This window comes from Oncorhynchus mykiss, chromosome 19, assembly GCF_013265735.2.
Source record: "Oncorhynchus mykiss isolate Arlee chromosome 19, USDA_OmykA_1.1, whole genome shotgun sequence".
Classification (NCBI taxonomy): domain Eukaryota; kingdom Metazoa; phylum Chordata; class Actinopteri; order Salmoniformes; family Salmonidae; genus Oncorhynchus; species Oncorhynchus mykiss.
Window position 1 is genome coordinate 111,545 of NC_048583.1, and position 22,190 is coordinate 133,734.

General features: G+C 43.7%; 3 protein-coding genes across 3 annotated transcripts; 1 reads left to right on the top strand and 2 right to left on the bottom strand.

Moving 5' to 3' along the window:
• Window position 1: 1 nt before the first annotated feature.
• Window positions 2-9,260, bottom strand: LOC110533215 (semaphorin-4E-like). The gene is made up of 8 exons (XM_036955454.1): window positions 8,844-9,260; window positions 7,667-7,800; window positions 6,421-6,480; window positions 4,153-4,251; window positions 2,116-2,227; window positions 1,482-1,592; window positions 335-474; window positions 2-187 (listed from the first exon to the last, which is right to left on the bottom strand). The coding sequence occupies exons 1-8, from the start codon at window positions 8,944-8,946 to the stop codon at window positions 2-4; spliced, it is 945 nt and encodes a 314-aa protein (XP_036811349.1). The 5' UTR covers window positions 8,947-9,260.
• Window positions 9,261-9,396: 136 nt separating this feature from the next.
• LOC110534586 (docking protein 2) lies at window positions 9,397-14,105 on the bottom strand. Its single transcript, XM_021619497.2, has 6 exons — window positions 13,845-14,105; window positions 12,788-12,946; window positions 12,235-12,393; window positions 11,694-11,763; window positions 11,281-11,456; window positions 9,397-10,760 (listed from the first exon to the last, which is right to left on the bottom strand). The coding sequence occupies exons 1-6, from the start codon at window positions 13,923-13,925 to the stop codon at window positions 9,825-9,827; spliced, it is 1,581 nt and encodes a 526-aa protein (XP_021475172.2). The 5' UTR covers window positions 13,926-14,105; the 3' UTR covers window positions 9,397-9,824.
• Window positions 14,106-14,205: 100 nt separating this feature from the next.
• LOC118941381 lies at window positions 14,206-22,072 on the top strand. Its single transcript, XM_036953871.1, has 8 exons — window positions 14,206-14,632; window positions 14,897-15,022; window positions 16,427-16,513; window positions 17,573-17,870; window positions 18,039-18,173; window positions 19,070-19,178; window positions 20,407-20,590; window positions 21,931-22,072. The coding sequence occupies exons 1-8, from the start codon at window positions 14,609-14,611 to the stop codon at window positions 21,991-21,993; spliced, it is 1,026 nt and encodes a 341-aa protein (XP_036809766.1). The 5' UTR covers window positions 14,206-14,608; the 3' UTR covers window positions 21,994-22,072.
• The last annotated feature ends 118 nt before the right edge of the window (window positions 22,073-22,190 follow it).

A 22,190-nucleotide genomic window follows, 5' to 3' on the forward strand; every position in this document is an offset into this window, starting at 1 on the left:
CTTACCCCTGGTAGGTGAAGAGGGTGTAGAAGTGTGTGCTGCTGGGGTCTCCCAGGCGGTGTTCCAGGGGGTAGGCGTGGGTCAGGACGGTGTAGTGCTGGCCACTGTCCCGGTCCTGACACACCAGCTGAGCCTTCAGGAAACTGGTCCAGCTCTTCTGCAGGGTCTTAGAGCCCCCCACGTCTCCCTAGCAGATAGGGAAAGGGATGGGGGAGAGGGGGATGAGAAGGATGGAGAGAGAGCACGAGTCAAAGCACACATGAGCAAAATAGAGGGAGAGAGAGAGAAAGAGAGGAAAGAGAGACAGACAGACAGAGAGAGAGATGTATCTCACCTTGCAGACTCTGGCCAACCGTGTGACCCTGACCTTGGTGTAAAGGTCGTACTCTAAGGCGTTCTCCGTGAAGAAGAAGTAGATTTTATCATCATCTCCAGGACTCTCCCTGACCAGGGCCGAACTCACAAACTCTGGATCTGGACTCATCAGAGAATGACATATTAATGACATATTGTGTGTCGTGCTTCCCAGCTCCAGTCCTCAACACCCCCGACGGTTCACATTTTCCTTGTAGCCCCAGACAAACTTGCACATTTTCTCATCAGTGGTGTTTCCACTAAACTGTCTTTTTGCAGATAAAAATCAATGTGTGATGATGTAGACACACAAAACATTATTTTTCGCTTAAGTTTTCATGTACCGAATAAAAATGTAAAGTTGAATGTGTTTCCATTTTCAACTGTACCGATAGTTATATCTCAGGTTAGGTTAAGTAGCAAATGTGCATATTCTGGTCTTGGCACGAGCGTTCTAGCCAACAGCTCACAGATACAGTGTGGCAACACTAGTCTACATGATGAGATTACTATCGATAAGAGCAAGAACATTTGTATTTGTCAAACTGCAGTCAAGCATCGATCATCACGTCACCAGAATAAGACCCTCGATATTTATTGGAAAAGAGCGTCAAAATCGCCTTGCACTTTCAGTTATTTCATCTGTAGCCTAATAAACTGCATGACTTCCCGAGTCGTAGTGGAAGGACCACACAACCATGACTCCCAGTTTACTTATGATGGTTGTTACATCAATACTAGCATATAAAGATGTTTCCATCTCCACTTCTCACATCCTTCATTCTACCGCCACAAAAATATCCCACCATGTCCAACGGACAAGTTATCTGTTAGCATTTATAAAACTGTACCAAAACATCCTGTTTCCATCAGAGCTGTGGTGATGTTTATTTTATACGGTATGACTTTACTGGCATAAAACACGTGGATGGTTAAAGATGTAGACCATCATCAAAGAGAACTCATTAGGTAAGTAACACTACACTGCTAAACCACATCCTGAGTTAAACTCTTCATTGGACACATTCTGTTGTTGTTTGGTGTTACAGAAGTTTGGACAGTAGAAGTATTTTATCATCTTTCCCAACATGCATTGGGAGTGTGTGTGATTGACAGATGGGTCTCACCACTGAGCCAGTTGATGGACTGATGTACGTGCACCTCTTGACCTGTTGCCCTGGTGATGTCAAACATCGTGCCCAGGAAGTTAGAAGGGGAGGCGGTGTACAGCACTCCATCTACAGTACACACATAGACAGGATGTGATAGTGTGAGCGTGTTTGTGAGTGTGAGTGTCTAACCTACAGTAACAGCAGTGTGTGTGTCTAACCTGCAGTAACAGCAGTGTGTGTCTAACCTACAGTAACAGCAGTGTGTGTGTCTAACCTGCAGTAACAGCAGAGTGTGTGTCTAACCTACAGTAACAGCAGTGTGTGTGTCTAACCTGCAGTAACAGCATAGTGTGTGTCTAACCTGCAGTAACAGCAGTGTGTGTCTAACCTACAGTAACAGCAGTGTGTGTGTCTAACCTACAGTAACAGCAGTGTGTGTGTCTAACCTACAGTAACAGCAGTGTGTGTGTCTAACCTGCAGTAACAGCAGTGTGTGTGTCTAACCTGCAGTAACAGCAGTGTGTGTGTCTAACCTACAGTAACAGCAGTGTGTGTGTCTAACCTGCAGTAACAGCAGTGTGTGTGTCTAACCTACAGTAACAGCAGTGTGTGTGTCTAACCTTCAGTAACAGCAGTGTGTGTGTCTAACCTGCAGTAACAGCAGTGTGAGGTTGTCTGGGATCATAAGGACACTTCCCCTTCCCATTCTCCATCTTCACTTTGTCACCACCTTCCTTCACTAGGACAAACGTCACTGGGTCCTGAACACACACACAGTCTATATTTAGTAGTGTATGTGAACCAGTGGAGGCTGCTGAGGGGAGGACGGCTCATAGAGTATAATAATAATATAGGTGTAGAGTATAATAATAATATAGGTGTAGAGTATAATAATAATAATAATATAGGTGTAGAGTATAATAATAATATAGGTGTAGAGTATAATAATAATATAGGTGTAGAGTATAATAATAATAATATAGGTGTAGAGTATAATAATATTATAGGTGTAGAGTATAATAATAATATAGGTGTAGAGTATAATAATAATATAGGTGTAGAGTATAATAATAATATAGGTGTAGAGTATAATAATAATAATATAGGTGTAGAGTATAATAATAATATAGGTGTAGAGTATAATAATAATATAGGTGTAGAGTATAATAATAATAATAATAATATAGGTGTAGAGTATAATAATAATAATATAGGTGTAGAGTATAATAACAATATAGGTGTAGAGTATAATAATAATAATACTAATAATATAGGTGTAGAGTATAATAATAATATTGGTGTAGAGTATATTAATAATAATATAGGTGTAGAGTATAATAATAATATAGGTGTTGAGTATAATAATAATATAGGTGTAGAGTATAATAATAATATAGGTGTAGAGTATAATAATAATATAGGTGTAGAGTATAATAATAATAATAATAATATAGGTGTAGAGTATAATAATAATATAGGTGTAGAGTATAATAATAATATAGGTGTAGAGTATAATAATAATATAGGTGTAGAGTATAATAATATTATAGGTGTAGAGTATAATAATAATATAGGTGTAGAGTATAATAATAATATAGGTGTAGAGTATAATAATAATATAGGTGTAGAGTATAATAATAATAATAATAATATAGGTGTAGAGTATAATAATAATATAGGTGTAGAGTATAATAATAATATAGGTGTAGAGTATAATAATAATATAGGTGTAGAGTATAATAATAATAATATAGGTGTAGAGTATAATAATAATAATAATAATATAGGTGTAGAGTATAATAATAATATAGGTGTAGAGTATAATAATAATATAGGTGTAGAGTATAATAATAATATAGGTGTAGAGTATAATAATAATATAGGTGTAGAGTATAATAATAATATAGGTGTAGAGTATAATAATAATATAGATGTAGAGTATAATAATAATATAGGTGTAGAGTATAATAATATTATAGGTGTAGAGTATAATAATAATATAGGTGTAGAGTATAATAATAATATAGGTGTAGAGTATAATAATATTATAGGTGTAGAGTATAATAATATTATAGGTGTAGAGTATAATAATAATAATATAGGTGTAGAGTATAATAATAATATAGGAATAGAGTATAATAATAATAATATAGGTGTAGAGTATAATAATATTATAGGTGTAGAGTATAATAATATTATAGGTGTAGAGTATAATAATAATATAGGTGTAGAGTATAATAATAATAATATAGGTGTAGAGTATAATAATATTATAGGTGTAGAGTATAATAATAATATAGGTGTAGAGTATAATAATAATAATATAGGTGTAGAGTATAATAATAATATAGGTGTAGAGTATAATAATAATACCAATAATAATAATAATAATATAGGTGTAGAGTATAATAATAATATAGGTGTAGAGTATAATAATAATAATAATAATATAGGTGTAGAGTATAATAATAATATAGGTGTAGAGTATAATAATAATAATATAGGTGTAGAGTATAATAATAATAATAATAATATAGGTGTAGAGTATAATAATAATAATATAGGTGTAGAGTATAATAATAATACCAATAATAATAATAATAATATAGGTGTAGAGTATCATAATAATAATGAAAATATAGGTGTAGAGTATGAGAAGCGACAGAGGAGAGAGAACGTGACTGACAATGAAAGCACACTTGGGATTGTAGGCGTAGGAGCCACAGACGTAGATCCTTCCATCCTTCAGAACCTCCAGCAGACAGATGTAGTTATAACAGTCATCCTGTAGAGGGAGACAAAGAAACATGTCTCAAACAGCATCCTATTCTCCCCTATAGGCCCTGGTCAATAGTGGTGCACTGAATAGGGGACTAGGGTGCCATTTAAGATTACCAGATGGGGAAAACGTAAGCCTGTTTGTATCTCTAATTCTTTACGATCTATGGAGCAAAGAACCACCCTTGCTGTCTCTGGCTGGTCGGTTCCCCTCTCTCCACTGGGATTCTCTGCCTCAAACCCTATTACAGAGCCTGAGTCACTGACTTACTGGTGCTCTTCCATGCCGTCCCTAGGAGGGGTGCATCACTTGAGTGGGTTGAGTCACTGATGTGATCTTCCTGTCTGGGTTGGCGCCCCCCCTTGGGTTGTGCCGTGGTGGAGATCTTTGTGGGCTATACTCGGCCTTGTCTCAGGATGGTAAGTTGGTGGTTGAAGATATCCCTCTAGTGGTGTGGGAGCTGTGCTTTGGCAAAGTGGGTGGGGTTATATCCTGCCTGTTTGGCCCTGTCCGGGGGTATCATCGGATGGGGCCACAGTGTCTCCTGACCCCTCCTGTCTCAGCCTCCAGTATTTATGCTGCAGTAGTTTATGTGTCGGGGGGCTAGGGTCAGTCTGTTATATCTGGAGTACTTCTCCTGTCTTATCCGGTGTCCTGTGTGAATTTAAGTATGCTCTATCTAATTCTCTCTTTCTTTCTCTCTCTCGGAGGACCTGAGCCCTAGGACCATGCCTTAGGACTACCTGGCATGATGACTCCTTGCTGTCCCCAGTCCACCTGGCCGTGCTGCTGCTCCAGTTTCAACTGTTCTGCCTGCGGCTATGGAATCCTGACCTGTTCACTGGACGTGCTACCTGTCCCAGACCTGCTGTTTTCAACTCTCTAGAGACAGCAGGAGCTTAAGAGATACTCTTAATGATCGGCTATGAAAAGCCAACTGACATTTACTCCTGAGGTGCTGACTTGCTGCACCTTCAACAACTACTGTGATTATTATTATTTGACCATGCTGGTCATTTATGAACATTTGAACATCTTGGCCATGTTCTGTTATAATCTCCACCCGGCACAGCCAGAAGAGGACTGGCCACCCCTCATAGCCTCTCTAGGTTTCATCCTTGGTCTTGGCCTTTCTAGGGAGTTTTCCTAGCCACTGTGCTTCTACACCTGCATTGCTTGCTGTTTGGGGTTTTAGGCTGGGTTTCTGTACAGCACTTTGAGATATCAGCTGATGTAAGAAGGGCTATATAAATCATTTTGATTTGATTTGATATGCGGAAACAGTTCAAGTGCCCTGGGATAAGGAATATTTTGGGGATTTTCAAGTCCCTGATTGCCTTTTAGTTTAAGCTAGGCTGAAGCGTGTTTGGCAACTCCTTCTTACCACAGGGCCATAACAGAGCAGGATAAAGTTGCCTCTAGACACAGATCTCAGGTCAGTTTACATTCCTCACCATAATGGCTAAGGTTAGGATTTGGGGTAGATAGCATGATCCTAGATAAGGAGAACCTGGCTCTAAACAGATCAATAAAATATGGTTATAATCAGAAGTACAATGCAGGGTTTCTCAACTCAGGTGCCAGGAACACAATGTGTACAGGCCAAGGTTGGTTTTCATATTACTCCCATTGAATAAACGGTAGTGAAGAACTCTAACTCCCTGACTATTTAAGGTAAGTCATGCTTCTGTTTATCAGTCTTTGAAGATGACCAGATACAAAGTGAAAAGTCATCTGAAAGCCAAACATACAGGATGTGATGTGTTGTTGACAGGAAGCTGAAGAGTCAGTAAAGCAGTCGTTATGGTAACGGTATCATACATCATGACATAGATGAGTATGACAAAAGGCAAAGGTGATGGGTGTGAAGCATGGCATCTCACCGACACCTTTAACCACGTAGATACACTACAGAGCAGCGAGGACGGTGGGAGGAGCTATAGGAGGACAGGCTCATTGTAATGGCTGGAATGGAATGTTATCAAACAAATCAAACATATGGAAACCACATGTCTGACTCCGTTCCATCTATTGCATTCCAGCAATTACAATGAGCCTGTCCTTCTATAGCTCCTCCCACCAGCCGCCACTGCCATCTCTTACCACACACACACACACACACACACACACACACACACACACACGCACAGATCAAGAGCACCCCACGTTGCTCACCCCTCTCTTGCCTTTCCCCATACAGGACTTCCTCTCCTCTTCTGTTGCCTCCCACTTAATCTGCAGAGACGGAAGTCAAAGAGAGAACACACAAACGCATACAGTTACATCACACAGTTAAACATCATACAGTTACATCACACAGTTAAACATCATACAGTTACATCACACAGTTAAACATCATACAGTTACATCACACAGTTAAACATCAGGTTAAGCCCAGTACTGGACTAAAAAGCAGTGTCAGTGGAGAATCTCTATTGAGAAAGTTGTCCAGGACTAGGTTTAATCAATGTCTGGCATAGTGTGTTTGTCCCAGGTAAGACGTAGGTTTTTCTATGGTTTTGTGGTCATGAATACTCCCATCATGAAAACACCGAAACAAATACACACTCGTTTCACTGCCAGTTAGCTAAGATCAAGAGTGGAAATATGCACAGATAACCGTGCACACACAGACAGTCAAGTGAAGAAGTCTCCCCCCTCCCATCTTTCTGTCCCTCCCATCTCCCTGTCCCTTCCTCTACCCTTTTATCTCTCTGTCCCTCCTTCCTTCCCTCCCTCCCATCTCCCTGTCCCTCCCCCTCTTATCTCTCTGTCCATCCCTCTCTCCGCCCTCTTATCTCCCTGACCCTCCCTCTCCCCTCTTATCTCCCTGACCCTCCCTCATCTCCCTGTCCCTCCCTCCGCCCACTTATCTCCCTGTCCCTCCCTCCGCCCTCTTATCTCCCTGTCCCTCCCTCTGCCCTTTTATCTCTCTGTCCCTCCTTCCTTCCCTCCCTCCCATCTCCCTGTCCCTCCCCCTCTTATCTCCCTGTCCATCCCTCCATCCACTCTCCCATCTCCCTGTCCCTCCCCCTTTTATCTCCCTGTCCCTCCCTCCGCCGTCTTATCTCTCTGTCCCTCCTTCCCTCCCTCCCATCTCCCTGTCCCTCCCTCCCTCCGCTCTCTTATCTCCCTGTCCCTCCCTCCCTCCGCCCTCTTATCTCCCTGTCCCTCCCTCCGTCCTCTTATGTCCCTGTCCCTCCCTCCCTCCGCTCTCTTATCTCCCTGTCCCTCCCTCCCTCCGCCCTCTTATCACCCTGTCCCTCCCTCCGCTCTCTTATCTCCCTGTCCCTCCCTTCCTCTGCCCTCTTATCTCCCTGTCCCCCCCTTCCTCCGCCCTCTTATCTCCCTGTCCCTCCCTCCGTCCTCTTATGTCCCTGTCCCTCCCCCCTCTCTGTCTCTCCCTCCCTTTCTCTCTCACTGATGGGTGTTTCCAGGTGAGGTTGGAGGTGTGCAGGGCCAGGATGGAGCCTCTGGCTCCCAGGTAGAGTGTCTCAGAGCTGGGATCTTGCAGGAGGACGCTGGCGTTGGACACCCCCAGAACTGCACCTAACCCTGAGGAGAACAGGACATAACATTAGGGATGTGCCCCAAATGGCTATTTCCTACAGTGCACTACTTTGGACCAGGGCTCCGTAATATATAGACTCCCCTCCTCCACCCCATTTATTTGCCTTTGACCTTTGAGTGAATGTGCGAAGGATGAGACTGACTTACAGGGACTTTTAGGGAACCATATCTAAGCATCAGTAATTGTGTCACTTCCTCTACTGAGAAACACTCTTGTGGTCTGTCGGCTGCTACCCAGAGCTGGGATGCAATAATTAGTCCAAACAACAAAAAATGGTTTCTATTGGACAGATTCAGTTAGGTCCCTCCCCATTTCATTCCGTTTAAGAAATGTTTTGCAACAGAATCAGCGTAATAAATAAACCCCTACTCAACAGTCACTCAATGCTGATTTAGGTAGACAATTTTGGGGCTAAACTCTCCTTTGCGTTTGCTATTTCGTCCGTGACATAGGCTCAATATGTGTCCGGTAAACTGCTCCTTGTTGCATTTGTGTGTTAACACACACACACACACACACACCACAAAGAGTGGGGCATCTTAATCCTCCACATTCTCTGTATTACAATCTAAGACCTATAGCCTAGGCCTATCTTTCCATGAAAGCAGGCAAAACTAGGATAACACTGTAACCCCAGTCTATACTCACTCTGCATTATTCCAGGTACTTAGTGAAAACAGCAGTGAAATGACACGCCTGTATTCAGTCATTTTAAAGGTGTTGTTTAATGGGCATTTCTCGACCATGCCTCAAACCTTCCCATCTGGTTAAATGTTGGATTAAGTAATTAACCATTTCCACTCCCAGATGAATAAATTAGCCTACCAAAACCACACTGGGTGCTGATAATAGACTTCTTACAAATGTACTTGTTTGCTAGGCAACATCATTTGCATTGCTATGACTAATTAGATTGTAGCCTCCATAACGTTACCGTATCCATTAGGAATTGCGATACATTTTAAAATTGCTATACATTTTGTATGTAGAGAGAGAGAGGCCGTTTGTCCAACTGTACTGTACTCACCTCCGTGAACATTGGGAATTGGTGTTTGACAACGAGATGAACCAGTTGTGAGCCACAAGATCACGGCCATAAAACAGGTGGTCCGCATGTTGAGAAGTGACATCAGGGAGAATGTCCGTTGATGACCGCGCGTCAGTTACGCATCATTAAAACGCTCGGGGCGTTCTATCAAAAGTGGATGACAGGGGGGAACGAAGCGCCTACAGAAACCAAGAAAACAAAAAAGTACGGTTCAAGTGTATCAAAATACGGCGTATTTTTTTATTCTCACCTACCTATTCGGTGTCCGATTTGGTGCTATTTCTAACACGGTATAATAGGCTACTTATAGCCTCCAGGTCAGGTACAGTACAGTATGTAATATAACTATTACAGGGTGTTAAACCAGGAAGCGTTCAAATCTCACTAAACCACAACCAAAATCAATGTTCACATATTCCCATGTAAACAGCATTGAAATGAACAGTAGTCTAATTTATTGAGGGGCACAATTTAAAAAATAATAATAATTAAATGATCAATGCACAAAACAAATAGTGGAAGGAGAGTTACTGGATACACACCCATTATTGTTTTATTGAATCACATCAGTAAAACAAAGTAAATTAGGAAAAGGATGTGAGACTGAGCGGAAGTCATTGGTTTCTGTTGGGGAGGAGGCAGCGGCTAACACTGTTTCAAAACATTTACATCGACCACTGACAGACTTCGGGAAGATCTCTGTGGCTCTTTTCTCCCTCTCCCATGTCCATTACACTGGTGTGCAATATATTCATAACACGTTATACAAAAGTTATTACATCATAAGAAAAAACAATGATTCTGTATGTGAAAACAAGTTCAATAAATAAAGTAAGTAGACAAAAACATTGTGAAATGAGTGAATGTGTGTATTGGTCTGAATATATCCTTATGGGCGCTGATCAGAAGTAGTGCACCTTAAAGGGCAATAGGGTGCCATTTCAGACGCAGCAGAGTATCCTAAATGAACCCCATGTTTTCATAGATGACCTCTGGTGACTGGCGTCCAGCAGTGGGCCTCCTGGTGGCCAAGGTCCTGGTAATGGTCAACGACGATGATGATGAGGAGGAAGAGGAGGCCAGTGAGGAAGAGGGGGATGATGAAGATGGTGATGAAGAGCCTGGCTTGCAGACCTGGCTGTAAAGGTGGGCGAACGGGTCAGTGTTGGGGCCCTTGGCTGGGGTCCCCACACAAGGCTCACTATAGATGGGTTTCTCTTTGCCAGGTTCCTGCCCCCGCTGGTCCTGGCTCTGTTTCTGTTGTTGAGTCTTGTCAGGTAGAGGACTCACACGGCCGTACACCTCGGAGTAGACCGGCTCTGGCTTGCTGTCGTGGTGATAAGAGCAGGAAGAGGAAGTGGGCGGGGGTGGTGGTGGTGTAGATCTCGGGGGTGTGAGTGAGAGGATGTCTGCTGGGTCGGCGTACACTGGTTCCGTTCGGTTGACATGGTGATTGCAGGGGTGTAGAGGGATGGAGGGGGTGAGTGTGGAGGCTGTTGGGGGCGTCAGATAGGAGTTGAGGCTGGGGGCTTTGGGTTTAATACTGTCTGCTGGCTCAGAGTACGGACACTCCTCAGAGCCAATCAAATTAGGCGGCTGTGAGTACAAACACTGCTCTGAGCCAATAGCATTTGAAAATACTGGTTTAAAACTGTAGCTGCCCTCCAAAATGGCTGCGCTATCTGGTAGTTTGGGCAGTGGTGAACGAGCACGAGGCATATTAGGGCTACGGTTAGCAACCACAGTGTCGCCCTCACATTCGTCCCCGGCGACGGCCTTCTGTTCCCGTATGGCGGTCTCGATGAGGCTGAAGATGACGTCAGCTTGGCACGTCTCAAAGGTGAAGGTTCCGGGTCCAGAGTCACAGCGCCGGCCCGCCTCGATGTTGAATGTCAACTGTGGGAGAACCAAGAGGACACAATGATTTGAGAAAATTCCCACAGGTGTTCACTGGAAAATTGCATAACTGAATGTGGGCACCAAACGTATTATAACCTGCAACCTTCTTGATTGGACACTGATGACCCTACAATAATCCTTAGACACATCCTTTTTTGGACCCACACTGCCCTAAAAAGGCCAAACACAGTAACTTTGATCTTTTGTAATGGCCAGGTATATTATCTGATTAGTGTGGGATTTTGTTTCCTGACACAAGAACAAGCCAGTTGATCAGAACATATCATGAAGTACCAGAAATTGCTGTCTTTTTAGAGAGAAAAAGACTTTGAAGTCAGAATTTGCAGTCCCAAAAATGATGTAGTTACTGCGTTTTGCCTTTGTAGCGCAGCATAGTACCATACTGTGACGGCCTTGAAATTAGACACTAGTGAGTAGCATTAGATTAAAACTAGTAACAGATTAGGAATCTAATTCTATGGCTCAATGAGATTCTAAATTCCATGGTTCTACTGACCTTGTCTCTGCCATAGCGTCGTATCAGCCGATAGGGCCAGTCCTGCAAACTCTTCCTGGTCTCCGCCTCCTTAAGGACCAGCCCCTCCTGTGCCACTTGTAGCCAATAGTACTCCCCCTGGAGGCCGCAGCGCATCGCTACATCCGTCTGCTTCACACCCACCCTGAACTCACTAACTGAGGGGAGAGAGGAGGGAGAGTGGCGGTCATGACCGAAGCACTATGGACGGTGTTCATTTCTATTTCTTGTTTTATATTTTGTGTTTATCTTTCCTTTGTTCGTAGTAATATCTTTGAAAAGAAGAACCTGTTCCAAGACAGCAGTAATCATACGCCCATTAGACATAAACAGACAGAAGAATGGCTGTTCGTTATAGTTTGTGTGACCACTAGGATATCTGATGTGCTTCTCACCTTCCTCCCTGGAGACGTAGATCTGGTTGTCCTCCATCTGAATTTGGGGCTGCTGACCAGTGGAGCCTCCCTGGGAGACAAGACATGTATTTACATTAGACAGAGAGAACTGTCCTCACAGATACCTACACTCTTAGAAAAAAAAGGTGCTATCTAGAACCTTAAAAGGGTTCTTCGGCTGTCCCCAAAGGAGAACCCCTTTTGGCTTCCATGTAGAACCCTTTCTACAGAGGTTTATACAGGGAACAAAACCGGTTTCTCCTATGGGGTCAGCAGAAGAGCCCATTTACAACCTAGTTTCTAAGAGTGTACACATCCTCTATATAATAACCGTTTGGTGATGAAAAGAGTTTAATGATAGAGAGACCAGTGAATAATGGCGTTTGCTGTTAGCCTTGTACCAATACCGAGACAAATTCCTAATTCAGCGTTGTTGAATGCTAATAAAGTATGATTCTACTTCCATCTGTAACTGTCAAAATGTTGAATTGAGACTGATCCATAACGGTCACAAGACAACAACAGAAGCTGCTATTCTCACCTGGAAGGCGAGGTCACACATCCTCTCCACCCACTCCACGCAGTCGTCCTTATCCACTGCGAAGACGTACCTCCTGCCGTCGGTCTCCACACAGAAGGCGGCCATGTTGTCTTTGGGGCAGGCCTCAGCGTGTGGGGGCAGCCTCAGGACCCTGATCACCTACATTTACATTTTCTCCATTAGCAGACACTCTTATCCTGAGACTGTAAAAAATGTGACTTGGTGCGTCTCTGCTTGGCACTCAGCATTAAAGAGATAGATCGGGGGTAAGGCTTGTGCAAGCTCTAACAGCTCATAGGAGCAGGGGCCTATCTCCTGTTTCTGTATCATGAGCCAGTTTGATGTAAAAGTACGCCCTCTAGACAGGACGCTAGTCTCTCGCAGGGCCTTAGGCTTGTCCATATCCTGAGCCAATTATAGTGCATTCAACTAAGTTAGGTAAGACAACCACATACTGTATCACAGTCAGTGCCAGTAAAACAAAAAATCCTCAATAATGCAGCTAATCAAAGTCAGTGCTAGTAAGAAAGACAAGTACAGCAGTAAGGTTTACCTCTGACAGACGGATCACCCTCTTCTCCTTAACTTTGTCCTGGTGCTTCCAGACCCCAGAGGGACCGGCCCGCTCTCCTCCCCCCACTTCCTGGCGCTCTAGCCTGGCTACACCGCAGCGGCTGGAGGGGTAGAGAGTCAGCCAATGCTGCTTCCACTTCTGGAGGGAGGGCGGAGGGAGGGAAGAAAGGGGATGAGGGAAGAGAGGGAAGACAGAAATAATGGGGAGAAAAAGAGAAAGGCCAAGAGAATGGGAGAAAAAATTGTGGGTGAGAAAAATAATTTTAAAAAAAGTGAGTATCTAGTTTTCCCATTTCGCCCACAACACATTAGTCAAATGACACTCAGAATATCACCCCCCCCAAACCTTCTCCAGCACATCTGCCTATTTTTAAATAAAGGTGCAGTGGTAGATGAGGTATGTGTGCTCAGGTACAGTACATGCGTTGTTTTACGTGTGCCTAGCCATGTTTAAATATACATCCCAAATGGCACCCTATCCCCTACATAGTGCAGTAGTTTTGACCAGAGATCCCGTGAGTCCTGGTCAAAAGTAGTGCACTGAAAAGGGAATAGGGTGCCTTTTGGGACATATTGCGTTGGAATGTGCCATGAGGAAACTGTGAGCAGTACTGTGTCTGGACACGCATGTGAGGATCCGTTCCCCCCTTATACTTTTACACACGCACCATTACCAACGCAGCCTGTCGCTGCAAAAAAGACTTCAACATTTCGGCTACAGTAAATGTCCTCGTATACTGCAATCATATACTTTAAAATGTCAAGTGGAATGGTGGAGGGATTAGATGGCTGTCATACACAGTACATAGAGTAAACAAGGGGGTGGCAGTTTACATGATAACATCAATAGCCAACATCAAAACACTCGAAATAAACGAAATAAAAACTTACATTACAAGACTGCTATAAAGCTGCATTCAAAATCTAAATAAATACAATATGTTCCTATTGACTTTTATTGTCATTCCACAAAAACAAGATAGATAAGGTACCAGGATGTGTACAATTAAGTGAGCTAAATAAAGTTACGTGCTTACCTTTTCTACATTTCTGTGTTGAAGGTAAACTTGTCCTGCTTTCACATGAGTGTCCATTATGTTCAAAGCGTCTCTCGGCATTCAACTGAACCTTGACCAATAACTTGGATTTGACTGTGATATATGTTAGTTTACGGTATCCTAATCCTACACTTGTGATTTCAGTACCGTCAAACTCTCCCCCTGACAAATGTAGGTGTGCTTTTCTTTCGTTACGTCAGAGGCTAAACCTACGGTGAAATTATGACCGCGTCCACACCTTTCTCACCGCCCCAGGCTACTACCTCTGGTCCAGGGCGTTAATGCACGTTCCTCTAACTACCTGAATCGACGAAGACCAACCCTTGTGATGTCATACAATGAACAATTGCCTACACAGAGAACCATACAGTGAATAAGACGTGCATTGTGAAGACTGAAGGAAGTGAAACCGCCCATTCATGGTTGATTTTATTACGATGTTTGTATTGTTCATTGTTCTTTCATTTATGACCAATGTTTTTAGAACGGCTACGAAGACTCAGATTATTTTGGAATGCTGTGACATCGCCCTATTTAGGATATCGCTGCGTAACTAAGGAATCGATAAAAGTATATTATGTTGACTCAAACGTTCCAACGTTCTATGGAACATATACTATTATGGGTTTTCCAACACACAGTTAGCCACTGTCTCACGTAGCCTGTTTTAGTTTTGCTAGGGTTGACCCCGATTTATCCTTGACGAATGACCATTTTAAATATCAGGGAACAAGAGCAATTTAATGCACTCTTTAAGGCAAATTCAGGTATGTCTAGTACGGGTTTATCATTGCCATATTTGATCATTTTCATAACATAAACACTAGGCAATGAATGTCATTGTTAGTATTGCTGTCTTTTTTATTTGATTTTTTATTGTAAAATAATAAACATATTATAAAAAAAATAAAAAATAATAGGTCATTAATGAGATTGTCTCATAATGCTTACTAGAATGAATAATTTTCACTGATGCTCTTGGTTGGTTAAAGGTGAGGGTTCATCCATCTCTCCACTCTTCTCTCCTCCAGTCTCGGGGCCCTCAGGCCAGAGTGGGGCAGCAAAGCACCTATGGGGCTGACTACAAGCCCCCCAGTGATCGGCACCTCAGGCTGTTCAGGCTGCATGCAGAGCCGTCTTGCACCACACACCAGAAGGTACAATTAACTCGCTCTGTCTCTCCCTCTCTCTCACACACACACCAACACTTTTCCACATGTATACTAATGCCATACACTCTAAAAGGAAAGGGTTCCTGGAGTATCCTTTAGGGATTCTTCAAATTGAAACTGTGGGGGAACCCAAGTTCTTTGAAGAACCCTCTAAAAGGGTTCTTCAAATAACTCCTTTTAAAGTATCCTCAAAGAACCTTTTGGTGTACCCCCCCCCCCCTATTTTTTAAAATGTATTATTAATCATCAGCATGACAATAACACAATGTTTTAATTGTCAGTGTTTATTATGATTTTAGTGGCAAAGCAGAATTCACTCATCTCAATCTGAGGTAAACTCCCAGCAGAGCTCCAAGTCACATGGGTATATCCTCTGGCCTGTTGATGTTCAATTACGTTGTTAAGGTTCTCCGTATCCACAGCCAGAATGATTTTGCAGTGCATGGTGATCGAACAGGTTTCCTGTTATATTCAACAGAGGTGTAGGGAGGGTGAAGTCTGTGAATCCAACAAATAGTAATTATACAGATGATTAACAAAACATGCACACGACAGTATTCATACCTTGGTTTTTGTGGTGAATGTGAATGAAAAAACTGTTTTGATAATGGTTTTCATACACATACCTTGTCCATAATGTAGAGGCCTATAGGATATTCATTGAAGAGGTTAGGGAGGAGGATGGTACATGTGATCTGCATAACATACCAATACTAATTGACATACCTTTGTATGCCTCCTCATCTGTAAACCTGCAGACACAGACACAAAAGTGAGCAGTTCAGTCATCTGCACCCAATACAGCTAGTCTTCAACATATTCTTAGAGCCTTCAACATATTCTTATAGCCTTCAACATATTCTTATAGCCTTCAACATATTCTTACCTCTTTGTTGGTTTTATATCCATTCAATTGTCCATTTTCTGTTTTAGAAAGATTAGCATAAATATGAAAAGATAGATGGTATCATCATCAAACAATATACATTTAGATGATACAAGGGACAAACCTTACTTAAATTGAGGAGATCTTTACATTTAAGTTAAGGGCCTGCACCTGCTGTCCTTTTAAATTCAAATCCACATTTTTCAGTTGGGCAGTTAAGTTCCGGCAAGAACCCCCAAGAACTAAGGTGGTTCCTCGATGAACCCCACCTGCTATGGGGTTCTTCTAAGAACATTTTGGGGGCAATTTTCAGTGCCAAGAACCCTACGGTTCTTTGAAGAACTTTGAGGATCGTAGAAGAACCTTTGTTGAACTCTTAATTTTTAGAGTGTACAAACTGTACACATTCACACTGCCCTGATTTGGCCTGCCTGTCTGTCTATCCTGTCTTCCTATCTGTGTGTCTGTCTGTCTTTCTGCCTGCCTGTCTGTCTGTCTGTCAGTTGGCGGATATGTGGGCTCAGTACTACAGACAGTGTTTCCAGACCATTACCAACGGCCCACAGAACCCCGCCTTTGCCTTCACTCAGGTGAGTCCCTCAGCCACAAGAACTAACTTACTTGTCTTACCTGTCCCTTGACTGGCATACCTTAGGGGCATTTCATGGTAGATGCATTGATATTATCTTATCTTAGTCAGTCTCAAACCTCTCTCTCTCTCTCCCCTCCTCTCTCCACCTCTCACCCTCTCTTCCCTCCCTCTCTGTCTCTCTCAACCTCTCTCCACCTCTCACCCTCTCTCTGTCTCTCCCTCTCCCCTCTCTCTCATCCTCGCTCTCTCCCCTCTCTCTCTCCACCTCTCTCTGTCTCTTCTCTCCATCTCCCCTCTCTCTCATCCTCTCTCTCTGTGTCTCTCTTCTCCCCCTCTCTCTCATCCCCTCTGTCTCTCTTCTCTCCCCTCTCTCTCTGTCTCTCTTCTCTCCCTCTCCCCTCTCTCATCCTCTCTCTCTGTCTCTCTTCTCTCCCTCTCTCTCACCCCTCTCTGTCTCTCTTCTCTCCCTCTCTCTCACCCCTCTCTGTCTCTCTTCTCTCCCCTCTCTCTCAGTCTCTCTTCTCTCCCCTCTCTCATCCCCTCTCTCTGTCTCTCTTCTCTCCCCTCTCTCTCATCCTCTCTCTCTGTCTCTCTTCTCTCCGTCTCCCCTCTCTCTCCACCTCTCACCCTCTCTCTGTCTCTCCATCTCCCCTCTCTCTCAGTCTCTCTTCTCTCCATCTCCTCTCTCTCATCCTCTCTCTCTTCTCTCCATCTCCCCTCTCTCTCCTCTCTCTCTGTCTCTCTTCTCTCCATCTCCCCTCTCTCTCATCCTCTCTCTCTGTCTCTCCCTCTCTCATCCTCTCTCTCTGTCTCTCTTCTCTGTCTCTCTCTCACCCCTCCCTGTCTCTCTTCTCTCCCTCTCCCCTCTCTCTCATCCCCTCTCTCTGTGTCTCTTCTCTCCATCTCCCCTCTCTCTCATCCTCTCTCTCTATCTCTTCTCTCCATCTCCCCTCTCTCTCCTCTCTCTCTGTCTCTCTTCTCTCCATCTCCCCTCTCTCTCATCCTCTCTCTGTCTCTCTTCTCTCCATCTCCCCTCTCTCTCTGTGTCTCTCTACAGAAGGGGAGAACAGTGAGGGCAGCTACGTTGGACAGTGAGAGTTTCAGTAAGATCCAAGTGGAAAGGACAGCTCCTCCAGAGAAGGGGCAGAGCCAGATACCACCACAGCGTTCGAGCTCCGACTCTGGGGAACGAAGGTCGGTCTCTCCCTCTCTCTCCTCAACCTCAGTCCATAACTCCCTCCCGTCCCGCCCTGCCAGGAAAGAGGCATGGACACATGCAACAGGGGACCCGGCACTGGGGGTCACAACGACACCCAAGGACATGGTGGAGCTGCCTCACATCGGCAGTGGAGAAGGTGAGAGAGGGAATACCCTGTTCATTTTGTATTGACAACATGTTTTTATTTGAGGCTTTGAATGGCCTTATAACTCCACAGTTTATCCGCTTTTGTTTCCTTTAGTGCAAGATGATAGACCAGCACCAATAACATATGTGCGTGTACTACCTGTTCCTGTTGTCACAGGAAGTGATGGGGAGCTCCCGCTGCAGGTGGAGCGGTTAAGGGCGGAGCAGTTCCGTCAGGACATGACCCACTCATCTAGGCTGGAAGGCCAGATCAACCAGCGCATAGCCACCCAGTCTAACCTCATGCACCTAGGTAGGTCCTATAGAGACATAACAATATATTAAACACTGTTCTATACCCATAGCCACCCAGTCTAACCTCATGCACCTAGGTAGGTCCTATAGAGACATAACAATATATTAAACACTGTTCTATACCCATAGTCACCCAGTCTAACCTCATGCACCTAGGTAGGCTTTCTTTCGCCAGCCTTATGTCCCAAATAGAACACTAATGTATATATAGTGCACTACTTTTGACCAGAACCCTATAGGCACTATATAGGGAATATGGCTTTGGTCAAAAGTAGTGCACTATATTGCGAATAGGGTGCCATGTGGGATGTACAACCTGCAGGCACCTAGGTAGGTCCCATAGCCACCCAGTAGGGGGAAACATAATACTCAACACCATCCACCCTGATCCTAGATCAGCACTCCCTACTCTGAGACGCTTTAATACGGGCCGAGCTACCACCATCCACCCTGATCCTAGATCAGCACTCCCTACTCTGAGACACTTTAATACGGGCCGAGCTACCACCATCCACCCTGATCCTAGATCAGCACTCCCTACTCTGTGACACTTTAATACAGGCCGAGCTACCAACATCCACCCTGATCCTAGATCAGCACTCCCTACTCTGAGACGCTTTAATACGGGCCGAGCTACCACCATCCACCCTGATCCTAGATCAGCACTCCCTACTCTGAGATGCTTTAATACGGGCCGAGCTACCACCATCCACCCTGTTCCTAGATCAGCACTCCCTACTCTGAGACACTTTAATACGGGCCGAGCCACCTACTTTGTTGAGAGCCTGTTGGCCAAACCTCATTGGCAATAACATGTTAAACTTGTGACGTAGGTGCAATATGAAGCTGTATATGGGATTATTCATGATAACTCTCATCCACATGTGTGTGTAGGGCTGCCATTCAACGGTGTGACCACCTACAGCCAGAGTTACACACACTGGGACAACCCGTCCACACTGAGAGGCCCGCAGTGCATCCTGCCTGAAGCCACACTCAACTGGTACAGTAGATCACATCCACATACCGACACGGATTGAAAGGATAGTATCTGTTCATACTTACTTGCCTAAAGCCATGGTGCACAGGCCATTCCTTCCTTCTCACTCTGTTGCGGACAGTCTCCTCCAGCTTGTTCCACACCATGCCAGTTTTCTTTGCATCTGTCTCAAGCTCCTGCAATCTGTTCACCGCGATAGATAATAACTGCAGACTACTACAAAGCAGATTACATAGTGATTCACACATACAGTGATTCATAGCAATCCCCTTCACCCAGCAACCCATTAACAGTCAAGTGGTGCTGCAGAGGTTATGTCCATCAGATAGTCTGGCGTCTGTAATAGCCAGAGGTAAAAGTGATGTCACAATAAACCCAGTTGGGGAGTATTGTGGAGTTTTAACAGCTCCACCGCTACTGCTTATACCTGTCCCCCAGACCTTCAGATCTGCAAACATAGCGAGATTATCTACCCCCTAAAAAAACAGCTAGATTATCTACCCCCTAAAAAAACATAGCTAGATTATCTACCCCCTAAAAAAACATAGCTATATTATCTACCCCCTAAAAAAACATAGCTATATTATCTACCCCCTAAAAAAACATAGCTATATTATCTACCCCCTAAAAAAACATAGCTAGATTATCTACCCCCTAAAAAAACATAGCTAGATTATCTACCCCCTAAAAAAACATAGCTAGATTATCTACCCCCTAAAAAAACATAGCTAGATTATCTACCCCATAAAAAAACATAGCTATATTATCTACCCCCTAAAAAAACATAGCTATATTATCTACCCCCTAAAAAAACATAGCTAGGTTATCTACCCCCTAAAAAAACATAGCTAGATTATCTACCCCCTAAAAAAACATAGCTAGATTATCTACCCCCTAAAAAAACATAGCTAGATTATCTACCCCCTAAAAAAACATAGCTAGATTATCTACCCCATAAAAAAACATAGCTATATTATCTACCCCCTAAAAAAACATAGCTATATTATCTACCCCCTAAAAAAACATAGCTAGGTTATCTACCCCATAAAAAAACATAGCTATATTATCTACCCCCTAAAAAAACATAGCTATATTATCTACCCCCTAAAAAAACATAGCTAGGTTATCTACCCCCTAAAAAAACATAGCTAGATTATCTACCCCCTAAAAAAACATAGCTAGGTTAGGGCCGAATTATGACAGACTTTAATATGCTTCACCATCCATCCAGGAGGGCCTGGGTGTCAGAGTACCAGGACCGGTACCAGGGCCCTGATCGCTACGTCCCTGGGCAGAGGAAGCCCCCTAGCGGCCTGAAGGAGCCCTGCACCGCCGAGTACCAGCCTGGTGCCCACACCGCAGACCAGACCCGAGGACACATCTGCTCGGAGTATCAGAGGCACTTCACTAAGAAGGTAATATCCCAAACGGAACCATATTCTCTTCGTAGTGCACTACTTTTGACCAGGGCCTTATGGTGCACTTTGAAAATAATGTTGTGACAAAGACCCAGTTTCAAGGCTCCCTATTAGAGTAAACATAAGGCTGCACTTACACACCACCACACTAGACACTCTGTAGAGGCTGTGACTTTCACCTCGTGGTGCACAGAGGGCTCTGCACAGAGATTGAGATTTACATGGGCCCTTGCTATCCGGAATCCACGGGACGTCCCTACCCCATTAACGTTTACATTTCAAATCGTATTGGTCACATACACATATTTATGTTATCGCGGGTGTAGCAAAATGCTTGCTTTCCTAGCTCCAACAGGGCAGTAGTATCCAGCAATTCACAACACACACAAATCTTAAAGTAAAATAATGGAATTAAGAAATTAGGGTGAGCAATGTTGGAGTGGCAATGACTAAAATAGTGTATATACATATGAAATGAGTAAAACAGTATGTAAACATTATTAAAGTGACCATTGATTCCATGTCTGTGTATATAGAGCAGCAGCCTCTAAGGTGCAGGGTTGAGTAACCGGGGTGGTGCAGGGTTGAGTAACCGGGGTGTAGCCGGCTAGTGATGGCCATTTAACAGTCTGATGGCCTTAGAAGTTGTTGTTCAGTCTCTCGGGCCCAGCTTTGATGCACCTGTAGTGACCTCACCTTAGCGGGGTGAACAGGCTGTGGCTCAGGTGGTTGATGTCCTTGATTTTTGTTGGTCTTCCTGTGACATTGGGTGCTGAAGGTGTCCTGGAGCTGGCAGTGTACCGGTGATGCATTGGGCAGACCCCCCCCCCCCCCCCAGGAGATCCCTGCGGTTGTGGGCGGAGCAGTTGCCGTACCAGACGGTGATACAGCCCGACTGGATGCTCTCAATTGTACATCTGCAAAAGTTTGTGATGGTCTTAGGGGCCAAGCCAAATTTCTTCAGACTCTTAAGAGTTTGAAGAGGCACTGGTGCGCCTTCACCACACTGTGTGGTTGGACTATTTCAGATTGTCAGTGAACTTCAAGCTGTTCAGCTTCTCCACTGCATTCCCATCGATGTGAATAGGGGTTTGGTGTAGTGCGAGTGCCAGTCTTTTTGTACCATCATGCAACCTCACCGTCATACCACGTTTGGCTTCACAATGACAGCACTGGTGTTGACCAGATGACAAACGGATCTGGGATCAGGTTACACTTGCAGTATAAACCCAGCCCAACAATGAACAACTGATAACTTCAATAATTTACAGAGACAGTTGAGCAAAAGGAGGAAAGACAATACAATTCATTATGTTGTTCCTCTGGTTTTGCTGCAGAACTACCCTGGCCTGTCCAGACCCAAGACCAGCCCTGCGTACAGACAGAGACAACTGACCTAAACCATCTTCAGGATTAGACCTGCATAGTCTCTATTCGATGTTCAACCTGACAAAGGTTAATAAAAAAACATTTGAAATGTATTTTGACAATTCAAAGATACTTTGTGTCGACATTATCAAACCCACAGCGTGATCTTTTGAGGGGTCCTTTAGCTACGGTAATGACAGGTTACTGGACATGTAATAACAGAATCAAA

What these genes read in the sequence shown, in the direction of transcription:
- LOC110533215 (XM_036955454.1), bottom strand. Translation starts at nt 8,946, where the DNA reads ATGTCACTTCTCAACATGCGGACCACCTGTTTTATGGCCGTGATCTTG. An exon ending in TGGGGAAAGGCAAGAGAGGG is followed by an intron (nt 4,252 to 6,420) that starts GTGAGCAACGTG and finishes CTCCCTCTACAG; the next exon opens with GATGACTGTTATAACTACAT. An exon ending in GTCCATCAACTGGCTCAGTG is followed by an intron (nt 475 to 1,481) that starts GTGAGACCCATC and finishes TGATGAGTCCAG; the next exon opens with ATCCAGAGTTTGTGAGTTCG.
- LOC110534586 (XM_021619497.2), bottom strand. Translation starts at nt 13,925, where the DNA reads ATGCCGAGAGACGCTTTGAACATAATGGACACTCATGTGAAAGCAGGA. An exon ending in AACACAGAAATGTAGAAAAG is followed by an intron (nt 12,947 to 13,844) that starts GTAAGCACGTAA and finishes CCCTCCCTCCAG; the next exon opens with AAGTGGAAGCAGCATTGGCT. An exon ending in CTACGTCTCCAGGGAGGAAG is followed by an intron (nt 11,457 to 11,693) that starts GTGAGAAGCACA and finishes CTCTCCCCTCAG; the next exon opens with TTAGTGAGTTCAGGGTGGGT.
- LOC118941381 (XM_036953871.1), top strand. Translation starts at nt 14,609, where the DNA reads ATGCACTCTTTAAGGCAAATTCAG. An exon ending in ACTCTTTAAGGCAAATTCAG is followed by an intron (nt 14,633 to 14,896) that starts GTATGTCTAGTA and finishes TCTCTCCTCCAG; the next exon opens with TCTCGGGGCCCTCAGGCCAG. An exon ending in CCTGAAGCCACACTCAACTG is followed by an intron (nt 19,179 to 20,406) that starts GTACAGTAGATC and finishes CCATCCATCCAG; the next exon opens with GAGGGCCTGGGTGTCAGAGT.